The sequence below is a fragment of the Callospermophilus lateralis genome, chromosome 7 (genome assembly GCF_048772815.1).
Source record: "Callospermophilus lateralis isolate mCalLat2 chromosome 7, mCalLat2.hap1, whole genome shotgun sequence".
Lineage (NCBI taxonomy): Eukaryota > Metazoa > Chordata > Mammalia > Rodentia > Sciuridae > Callospermophilus > Callospermophilus lateralis.
The window spans coordinates 92270856-92283018 of record NC_135311.1 but is presented as its reverse complement, the minus strand read 5'-3'; the positions used below and the strand labels follow the sequence as shown (position 1 = coordinate 92283018).

At 37.8% G+C, this 12163-nt stretch overlaps 1 protein-coding gene across 2 annotated transcripts in view; it reads right to left on the bottom strand.

Annotated features, from left to right (window-relative positions):
- The window catches only part of Jak1 (Janus kinase 1), a 130264-nt gene that overhangs the window by 30767 nt on the left and 87334 nt on the right, over nucleotides 1-12163 (bottom strand). For both annotated transcript variants that reach the window (XM_076860242.1, XM_076860244.1), the window contains exons 6-8: nucleotides 8483-8646; nucleotides 6366-6708; nucleotides 3756-3941 (exon numbers count right to left, since the gene is read on the bottom strand). In XM_076860242.1, the coding sequence (XP_076716357.1) occupies nucleotides 3756-3941; nucleotides 6366-6708; nucleotides 8483-8646 (693 nt within the window). The remainder of the gene's footprint in view (nucleotides 1-3755; nucleotides 3942-6365; nucleotides 6709-8482; nucleotides 8647-12163) is intronic.

Sequence of the window (12163 nt, the reverse complement as noted above, 5' to 3'; positions counted from 1 at the left end):
GACTACAGTTTTTTCCACAGCACTGAAGAAATGAAAGGCTGGTGACAGACAAATAAGACCAGTGGAGGGGAGAAAGGTGGGTAGGTGAAAGCAGCCAATCAGGAGAGAAGTAAGGGGGGCTGGTGACCACTGTGATACCAATGGAAGGGTGCGATGGGCTGTGAGCCAAGGAGGCCAAAAGAGGGCAGGACCATAGCACCTCAGGAAGGGGACCTCCTCTCAGGTGTGACCTGGCATCCACTACAAATATTCCTGGAAAACCAAATTTAAGATGCTCTAAAGTGAGTGCTAGGGCTGGCTGAGGAGGGTCCTCACCCACCACATGATAATCAAGATCACATAAGCACAAGAGTTTCCTGAGAGCAGAGTTATAAATAAAAAAGGAAGATGTCAAAGAGATACAGAAGAAAGTAGTGAATCAAGATAGGATTTAATAACAGGCTGGCATCATGCTTTCCTTAAAAAGCAGCAGCAAAGGGCTGGGATGGGACAGGGAAGTGAGATATCCAAATGGCAGCATTGAGTTGTGGCTGATCCCCAGGCTCTGAAGCTAGACTGTCTAGGTCAAATCTCACATCTCCACCTGCTGTAGGTTTAAGAGTATGTACTGCTTTTATAAAAACAAAAAACTCAATCAATAAATGGGCTAAGAAACTGAACACACACTTCAAAGAATAAGAATCACACTTCAAAGAATAAGAATCAATCAACAAATATATGAAAAAATGTTCATCATCTCTAGCAATTAAAGAAATGCAATTCAAAACTACTCTAAGATTTTATCTCACTCCAGGCAGAATAGCAGTTATCAAGAATACAAGGAACAATAAACATTGTCAAAGATGTGGGGGAAAAGGTACATTCACACAATGCTGGTGGGACTGCAAATTGGTGTAACTATTATGGAAAGTGGTATGGAGAGACCTCAGAAAACTTGGAATGGAACCTTGATCCAAAGGACCTAAAATCAGTATACTATAGTTATGCAGCCACATCAATGTTTATAGCAGCTCAATTCACAATAGCCAAACTATGGAACCAACCTACATGCCCTTCAACAGGTAAATGGATAAAGAAAACGTGTATATGTACACAATGTAATATTTCTCAGACTTAAAGAAGAGTGAAATTATTAATGGAGCTGGAGAATATCATGCTAAGCAAAATATGCCAATCCCAAAAAACCAAAGGCTGAATGTTTTCTCTAATATGAAGATGCTAATTCACAATTGTGGGGGGTGTGGTTAGGGAAAAACAGAGGTACTTTGGATTAGACAGAGGGGAGTAAAGGGAGGAGATGGGGTATGGGAGTAGGAAGGATAGTAGAATGAATCAGGCATTATTACCCTATGCATATATGATTACACAACCGGTATGATTCTATATCATGTATAACCAGAAGAATGAGAAGTTACATTCCATTTATGTATGATATGTCAAAATGATTCTACTGTCATGTATAACTAATAAGAACAAATATTAAAAATGGTCAAATATTGGCAACTTCAAATGATTTAACCTAATTTCTGCATGTCCTTGGCATGATACTTCAACTTCTCTGTGTCTCAGTTTCCCCCTTTGTGAAATGGGGAGAGTAACCTACCCACTCATAGAGTTGATAGGAAAATGGAAAGAGTTGCGATCTGTAAAGTATTCTGAATAGGAAATGCCTGGCACCTGTAAGGGCTAGTGTATTTGAAGGAGCTCCCATGCCCACCACGGCACTGTAACTTGGCAGAGCTGGCAGGTAAGGTGTGATTTAGAGGATGGGAACACCAACAGTGTGCTAGATATGATTGTCAGCCTGGGCAGAGTTGGGGAAGCTCATAAAATATGTACCCTGTCTGCTGCTTCTCTTCTGCCAGGTGTCTTAAGGATTTGGCCACAATGAAGAGCCATACTACAGAGATGCCAATTTCTCCCTCATTCCCTCAGAGCCCCTGGGGTATGATAATGCCTCAGAAATCAAAGAAAAACAGGCAAAAATCATAGCTTGTGGCCAGACGGTACTGGAAAGTCCTGCTGTTTCCTCACTGTGTGACATTACAAGTTTCTATGCCTCTCAATCAGTCTCAGGTTTCCCATTTGAAATATAGCCAATATCCTTCCATCTAAGGTTCTTTCAAAGACTAAATAACATAGGCTTAGGACCTTAATATTGTAAGGATTAATAACACAGGTATAATATATAACAGAATCTGATATCCATAATATGCTCAATAAATAGTACTTATAGTATTATTTTCTCTCTCTCTCTCTCTCTCTCTCTCTCTTTCTACCATCATTACTCTGGCCTTTTCTAATTCTCCCTTCACTTTGCTTTTATGTTTCTTAATAAATTAATGCCTAGGGTTTTGTTAAAAAAAAAAAAAAGGAAGCCAGAATAAGATAATTAAAGCTACTTCTATTCCTAAGTAAACAGCTATTAATGTTTGATTATTTTTCTGAGAGAATGTATGCTCCTCTTGAAACTTTTTTTGAACAAAATTAGAACAGTCTATAGGTAATGTTTTATATATTTTTTTAATTAACAAAGGCATTTTTCCAGATCATACACAATTCAGAAATTTGGTTGTATAATATTCTACTACTCAAGTGAACTGAAACCTATTTTCCTATCTCCTAGTATCGTATAATTAGGTTGTTTTCAGAACTGACACTGTAAATATTGCTGAAGTAAACATTCTCATTCATAAACTGATGCCTGTATCTCATATTGCTTCTGGAAGAGAGATTCCCTAGATTCCAATGAAAAAACATATAAATATTTTCTAGGTTTTAACACATATTGGCAAGCTGCTCTCCTAAAGGTTATGTCAAAAAGACAAGTGTCTGTGGATGTGATTGACTCTGTTTCTTAAATCATATCACCAGGCTCTTCCTTAGCACTGGGTGTTTTCTTTTTTACAAAGTATTTACCAAATTGCAGGCAAATCATGGTATTCCCCTGGTGCTGACTCTTTGCTTTGTGAGCATGCCCTGTCTCACCAGCCTTTCCTCTCCACATGTGGTCAGCTGTCGCTTCCCCCAATAAAAATATGTTTATTTTGGCAGAGTTCCCACTTCCCTGCCAAACTGGCCTGCTTGTCTAGATAATGTCCTCAAGTGATACCAAAAAAGAGGAAGTGAGATTAAACACCCCTCTTCTTTTTTTTTTTTAATATTTTTTTTTAGTTGTCAATGAACCTCGTTTTATTTATTTTATTTATATGTGAGGCTGAGAATTAAATCCAGTGCCTCACAGATGCCAAGCAAATGTTCTATCATTAAGCTACAACCCCCTGAACACCCCTCTTCTATCCAAGAGTGGCTGGGTGTGCCTGACACCCTGCCACTGTGGTCTGCCACTTGCCTCATGGTCTGATGAGGTGCCAAGGGGTGCTCCTACCCATTTCATCCCAGAGGACCCACCAACTCAGCAGGGAGGCCACAAGGTGCCATTGGTGAAAATGTTGATATTCACTAATCTTCTTAAAATCTGCTAAATTTGTGAATTAAATATCGATGCTGAAAAATCTTTGGGTGAACAACAAACCCTAAGGAAGATTCAATTTGCAAGACCAAAGAATAGCACTAGAATGCACCAAAAACTGGTACTGAATATGTCTCACAATGTAGATTTTGTGGCTTAAATCAGATAATCATCAGATTTTCCCTTTGGGACAGGAACTGAAGATCATATGCCGAGCAACTGTCCTTAGCAATGTGTTCCTCTCATCACCAGATGCAGACTGAAAAGCTTCCATAGTACTTACCATTTTTTTGTTGTCCTGCTTATTAATGCTGACCATAGACTCTTTGATTACAATGTGAGTGATTTCAGGGAAATAAGAAAAATTATTCCATTCTTCCTGGATTTTATTTTTCTCCTCATCCTTCTTGTGTTTATTTTCCAGTTTTTTCCGCTTCAGTTTATTTTTTTCTTTTTCAACCGGAACAACCTGATAAGATACATGAAAGTGACAGGGTTAAGTTGGCTTTCTCATTTTGTTTCTGGCAACCTTATGCAGGGACTAGGAGAAAGCTAGCAAGTCTGGATATACACAGCAACTAGGGGAGCTAAGGGTTTAGGACCAGAGAACTGAGTCACATCAAGGAATCTTGGAATTTCAAACCTGGAAGAGATCTCTTTGAGCACACTGACTAAACTCTTCATATGATATATACAATGTGCAATGTAAACTTGGCAGGGGCCATAACGGCCTCTGGGCATGTATCCACAATCAGGCCACCTCACTTTCAGTCTGACATGTGCTTCAAGAGCACATTCTTCCCAAACACGACTGGACAGGAGCTTTCTCCTTCTACTATCAATTGTTCTGATCTGTTAACAGTACCGAAGTGGACGTTTTCAAGAGAAGATCTGAATAATCTACACAAGTCTAAATATATTATGTAGAATGGGCTCTGGAGACTATAGTTCTAGTTAAGTTCCTATTCCTGCCAGTTATTTAACTAGTAAGATCATCTCTTGAAGCCACCATTTCCCCAATCACAAAAAAATAGAGAGTTTGCATTGTCAAGAGTTTCTTCAAGACTAGGTAATTAACAAATCAGCTTATTAACAAAGTACCTACTACCTAGAAAGTCCTTGTTACATGTTAGGCTTTGTAATTTTGGCATTAGAATAAAACATAAGAAAATAAATTCTCACATTTAACTTATTATTTACAATAATACTTACAGTATCTGAATGTTATGGTTTTGTGTGAGGTCTCCCCTAAAAGCTCACCTATGAGACAATGCAAGAAGGTTTGGAGGAGAAATTATTGGGTAAGCCCTAATCTAATCAATGAATTGATCCCTGATGGGATTAAATGGGTGGTTGGGTGTGGCTGGAGAAGGTGGGAATTGGATGCGCAATTTAGGGGTATATATTTGTATCTGGCAAGTAGAGACCCTCTCCCCCCACCCCCGCCCGCTTTCTAATCATCATGTGAGCTGTTTCCCTCCACCATACTCTCCCGTCATAATGTTCTGCCTCATCTCAAGCTCTGATGAATACAGCTGGCCTTCTGTGGACTAAGACCTCTGAAACTGAGCCTTCAAATAAACCTTTCCTCCTTTACAATTGTTCTGATGGGTCCTTTAGTCACAGCAGCGAAAAAGCTGACCAAAACACTACAGTAATTTATTCAACATTTATTATATGCCAGGTTCTATGGCAAATGTCATTTAGTGTTCTCACTAACTCTATGAGTTAGATACAGTAAGCCTTCTTGGCCTTCCATATTCATGGGTTCCATGACTATGCAATCTGTATCACAAATTCAACCAACCAAAGACCAAAAATGTAAGGCAATGGGTCTGTCCTTGCTGAACGTATAATTTTTTAAATTATATTAACCCCCAAAGCAGTACAGCATAACAAGTATTTACATAGCATTTACATAATATTAAGTATTATAAATAATTAGAGATAATTAAGGTATACAAAAGGATTGTGAGCATTATTTGTACATACTATGTCAGTTTATATAAGAGACTGTAGCATATTTGGATATCTGCAAAGGATGTTGCAACCAATCCCTCAGTGGATACTAAAAGATAATTGTACCTCTATTTGACAGATGTTATATGTTCCTGATGTAAGTGAAATAATCCTCCCAAGGCCATATCATCATGAGTCATGGAGTTAGAATTTGAACCAGGTCACCTGAGGTTTAAAACCCATGCTCTTAGACCACTCTGTTCTATTGCCTCATCCATCTTTACCTCAATAAAGCAGCATCATAATGCAAAAATCAATTATTTTATAATTTGAAGCCAGAGGCTTAAGTTCAATTCTTACCTCAACTGTTTTTTAGTTATGACCTTAGGCATATTCCTTAACTTCTCTGTTTCTCTTTGAGTTCGTCTGTAAATGGGGATGACGGCAGTACTCCCCTTGAAGATTTTTTTTAATTTTAGAAGTAAATAAGCTAATATATAAAAAATGGTTAGAGGGCTGTGGCTGTGGCTCAGCAGTAGCGCATTTGCCTAGCATGTGTGAAGCATTGGGTTCGATTCTCTGCACCACATATAAATAAATAAAATAAAGGTCTATCAACGACTAAAAAAAAATTTTTTTTAAATGCTTAGAAAAAAAAATAAAAATAAATAAATAAATAAATGCTTAGAAAAGTACTTGCACATGGTAAGCACTCAGCAAATGTATACTGTTATTATATTAGTGTGTTTTATATATGTTATTATCTGTATTTCCCTACAAAACTCAATAAATATTTATCTGTGCTACAAGGATGATGACTAATACATGGTGTATAACTTAAATAAACTCAGTCTAGAAGAGTAACAGACATATAAACTGATAATTCCAGCAGGCTAAATAGCACACATTATGTTCCCTTTAATCAGCCACTTACATTTGGTTTCTGCCGCCACTGGATTCCAAGATTTCCAGTTACCATCACTTCATAGGAGAGAACACTTCCACTGTCATTTGAATGAAGCCAATTCATTTCATTTTCTGATGAAATTAATAACATAGAAGTCTCAAATATTTCAGCCCCATAATGTTTTGTCAAAGTTTCCAAGGTAGCCAGGTATTTCACCTTCAGGTCATGAGGGGACACACTGCTGTCACAAATGGTCTTGTTGTTAAATTCCTTTAGGAAATCCTTGAAAACGTTATTTATCCGCATCCTGGTGAGAAGGTTCCTCTGTCTGATGGATTTATTCAATGTTTCTGGAATATATCGCTTGTAGCTAAAAGAAAGTATGAAAATTGAACTCTTTTTCATATATAGATTAGCAGAAAATAGAAACAAACCTAAGTCTATGAATCTTCCTTGCATGTGTTGCCATAGGAAAAAGGAAGATCTACTCCCAGAAGACCTTAGATGGATGATAATCCTAAGAAGATGGAGCTGAATAAAGACTGAGAGAGAACAGAAAGGTACATGTTCCAAAAACTTTACAAAAATGGGAATCCTTACAGATATTATCAAATTTTCTGGATCACAAACGCAGGTAGCAAAATTGACATATCTATATTTTTGTTTCACTGCTCTTATGTACATCAGTACTCACATATAGTGTATACTGTTAAGACTGAGTATCCTTTAGAAAACAGTCTGAAAGGCATCAAGAGGGAGTAACTCCAGGTGATATTATAGATGCTTTGGTATGTGCTATTTGTTTGTGTGTTTGATAATTTTTCTATAAAGAGCATAGAAAAAAATTTTTTAAAACATACACAAAGCCTAATTAAATACAAAGATTTAAAGTGTCTGCCATGTAAATAAGTCCACAATATATTATTAAATAGATCAACTAGTAAGCTGAAATGTTAATTTATTCCATCCAGGTACTGATGGAAAAGGACCTATGATATCAGGATCTTGGCAAACCAATATACTGCAATAACAGGAGTCAGTTTTAAGAAAAGCATGAATGCCCTGAAAGTCCAGTGGGGGACAAACAAATGGGGAGATGGTCCATTTGTTTTCTCCAAGTCTGAGACAGTACCAGACCCAGAGTAATCCCTGCAGCCCAAAAGATTTCACAACAAAGAACCTTATTAAATGGGGGGTTTATAATCAACAAATAGGGTTAATTTTTCTTTTAAATTAATAGAATAGAATAGAATAGAATAAAAGAAAAACTATCATTTTTCACTTCAGACTTGTAAAAAAATAAAGAGAAAACACAAAGAGTGAAAGTCACATAAAAAAGTAAACACAATTCAGCATGTGTCTCATCAGTTCCTGCACTAGGAGCGACTAGGACTCCGGTCAAGGGCAATGAGAACCAAGAAGTAACCTTATAACAAGATGTATGCTTATGACCCATCACAATAATGCAGCTAACTCTCCTCTAAAAATGAGATTGTCTTCATTTGTGATAATCATAATAGCCCAAGATGTGTGCTTATAACCCATCACAATAATGCAGCCACCTCTCCTCTAAAAACGAGATTGTCTTCATTTGTGACAATCATAATAGCCCAGGTGAAAAAAAGAAACAGATTTCACAGATGGGTGAAAATTATACAGATTGAGTACTGATGTCAAATTTTACTTTAGGTAAGTATAATTTTCTTAAGATACTGCTTGGCTGTCCCTCACATCAGAATTAACAGCTTCCTAGTGAATTACTAGAACTCCTTGGGAGCTCAGACAGGGGTAGTAGTAGCAGCTGCTTGTACAGCCATATGAGATGTATTTAAAATGGGTTCAGCACCAAAGGAAAAACTACAGTGACAGATGGCAATGTCCGTGGGTAAGGAGGGAAGGTAGGTCACTAATGTGATTGGTATTACAGCCCAGAAATTTCACCCTAGAACAAATTTCTGAGATTATCAGTCATCATTCAAAATCAAGACACAATTATAAGTGTGTAACCTTTTACAAATATTCTAGGTAAAATCTGCAGAGAGCAGGAGTCAGGCAAACACGGGTAGCAGTTAAAGAATATGTGTGAGAGCATGTATAATTAACACCAGCCCCATAGTCCACTATTTAGCCAGCAGAAAGTTTACCTGATGTCCTTGGGAAGTTCCGGCAATTGCACCTTCTTCATCATGGCATAGTGCGAAATGGCCAGGACAGCCATCCCCAGGCACTCATTCTCAATATCATGCCCATCCTGCTCAGTCTTGGGGTCCCGAATGGGAGCCAGGCATTTGACCAAATCATACTGACCCTTTGGGGGCAGAAATGAGAAAAGAAAATGAGCCCCCACTTAAATTTCAAGAGCCCACTCCTGTATTTGATTTTGAAAGGAAGGACTCCATATGAGAAGGTGCTACCCAGAAAAGCAGTTCAGTAATGAGATCAATCACATTTATAGCTTCTGCAGCATCAAACTTCTTTTTCAACAAAACTAGGCATGAAAAGGCTCAGGAGATGTTCTCCCTAGGTAAATTCAACAAGTAGTTATTGAGTGCTATGTTAGCTACTGGTGAAGAGTAAAAACAAATTCAACAAGTATTTATTGAGCACTATGTTAGGTACTGGTGAAGAGTACAAACACAAAGCTCCTTCATGAGGTTTATATAAACAATGCTGACAAGCAATATGTGCTAGGTATGAACTGTGCCAGAACAAGGCAAGTGACACTGGGCTGAGGTTTGATCATTCATTAATTCCACAAACATCCAAGTCTAGGAACTGTGTGTATAAAGTCAGCAAGGGTAGCACCTCCCAGTCTGATGCAGGTTTACAAAAGAAGAAGGAATTCACATTCAACTTCTTCTAAGTGTGTTCCACAGCTGCTGTTCATGTATGCAGTAGTGAACTGTATCATCAGAGTAACTCCCTCACTGATGGGGGTGCATTCCACTCCAAGAACCAATGGGAGCTTTAAAAACAAAAACTAAACCAAGACTAAAAAGAAGGGCCCACCATCTGCCTTTCACAGAAATGATGACAATGCTAATACCAGCTTGTATTTATTAACCCCTAACCTCATTGCTAGATCCTGTGCTTAGCTCCTTTCACCTATTATTTCATTTGATCCTCACGACAGCCCTCTGAGATGGCATTAACATCATTACCCACACTTATCATTCAGTTTGATAATTCCTGAGAACCAATTATAGGCCAGATGTTATTCTAGGCATAAGGGATGTAGAAATAAACTAAACCATGTTTCTGACCTCATGGAGATTACATTATAAGGAGAAAGGGAAAAAAAAACTGGAATATCTGACATCAGACAGTTACAAAAAGCAAAGTCAAGTGGAAGTGCCAAGCATCATAGGGGATGGGGTGAGGAAGGGTCACTGACCTGTTCTACACACTTTTAAGAACCAATAACAGTAATCTATGCCAACAATGTGTGAAGAACAGAACAAAATCTGAAACTGGTTTTTGGCTACAATTTTCTTTGAATATTTGTTATACAGCAGCTACCTCAAGTAACTTGTGTCTGAAAGCCTCCCAAAGGTCAAATTCTAATGCAATATTTCATCCTTCAAATACAATACAGTGCTCTTTTATATGTCTGCTCCAAAGAAAGATAAGTAAATCTCAGATATACGCTCATAAAATGGAGAAATTGAATCCAAAAAGACTGATCTGATTTTTTTTCCCAAATACTATTTCCTGAGGGTTGTGCATTTTCTCAGTTTTCTGGTGTCTCTAAAGTCAACTTTAAGGTATACATGGAATAAAGTACTATTAGTAACCAAAGCTACAATGGGATATACCTTTTGATATAAAATGGAATATAACTCTTGACATAAAAGTATATCCTAAGAAAATAATAGGCATGTACAGAAACTCATATAAGGCTCATATAAACTCATATGACAACTCATATAAACTCATATATGACAACCTATCATAATGATAGCATCATTAAAAAACTTGAGGAAAAACTCATTAAAATGTCAGGTGGGGTTGTGGCTCTGTGGTAGAGCACTTGCCTAGCATGCGTAAGGCACTGAAATGGATCCCCAACACCACATAAAAATAACAACAAATAAAATAAAGTTTAAAAAAACTAAATAAACAAATAAAGGTATTATGTCCACCTACAACTAAAAAAATATTTTTTAAAAAATGTCCAGAAACAGACAATTAATTACTTAAATAAATGATGGCTTTTCCTCATTATTCAATTTTCTATCTAAAATCTCCACTTGAGTGTTCATCAGCCTCTCCAAAAGAGAATCTGTCATTTCCACCACTTTCCCAGGCTCTTCCTCCCAGTCTTCCATATGTAGGGAATGACTCCATCATCTATCCAACATTGCCCAAACAACACCTAGAAATCATCTTCGAGTCCTCAGAGTCTCTCATCTTCCAAACCTAATCCATCAGCAAATCAGCCTAATTCTACCTCCAAAATTAATGGCAGATCTATTCATTTTGCCCCAACCCCAATGCCATTACATTAAGCCAAACCAGCATTTTCTCTTGCTTAGACCACTATTACAGACTCTCAGCTACTATGTGAGAGATGCACCCTTGGGTCCAGCACATCCACTTTCCACATATAACAGAACCATCATTGACTTACAACATTAATAAGATCAAACCCTCCAACTGGCAACCAGGGTAAAAACATGACCCCTTACCAATTTGTGCAAGGCTCTGCAGGACCTGCCTGTTTGCCTCACCATCCCCTCTCCTAACACCCTGCTCATGTTCTCCCAAGTGACTCTCCTTTTAGCTCCCACCTGCCTCAGGACCTCCCCACATGAGCTCCTCTCCTCAGATGTTTTCAATCAGGGCGAAAGGAATAGTGGGTAATGTCTGAGGACATTTTGGGTTGTTACAACTGTGAGGAGGGTAAGGTGCTGGTAAATATTCTGCTGGCATCTAGTGGGTAAAGGCCAGGGGTGCTGGTGAATACCTCACAATGCGGGGAAGTTCGTCACAACAAAGAATTACCTAGCTCAAAATGTCAGCGGTGAAACAACTGACTACTGACAGAAACTACTGAGAAACTCCACAGCAAAGAAATACTTCCTCTACTCCTCTCTCAGACTACAGCCTCTTTTATATTCTTCAAGATTCATTATAAATGTCATCTCCCCAAAGAGACCTTCTCTGTTCACACTATTTAAATTAGGTCTCCCCATTCAAATCTCACACCATGTCTCTATCACAAGAGCCTTTCTGTCCCTTCATAGCATTTCCTACAATTTCTTACACATTATGTATAATTTTGTATGCTTGTTGTTTTCTATTGTCTAACTTGGATAATAACTGATGCATGTAGAGACCATGTCTCAACAAGTACAAGCACCTGAGGCAAATAGGACCCAGACACTCAGTAAATATCTGTTGAATAAATGAATTACTATGAAGTCATTAAAACAACAAAGATCAATATTTTAATGGACATTTGCAAGGCAAATGATAGGATGAATAAAAATAGGATGAATAAAGGGCCTATAGAGTGACACAAATAAAATATATTCAAAAACTACATGGTATATAATATAAATCTGCATGTTAAAATCAGCAAACATGTGATCCAAAATGCTAACAATCTCAGGGTAATGTAATTTCAGGTGATTCTAACTTCTCTTTGGCTTTTTCCTAGTATCAAATCTTCCCAGTCTCCTACTACTGTGACAAAGTGGCCATCTCCTTCCTCCCAGACATCTCCTTGCTGAAAAGTACCTTATTAGCTTGACTGAACTATACCTTCCCTCAATTATACCTCCCTGTGACTTTTGCATGTAAGATGCTACAGATGACAAGGA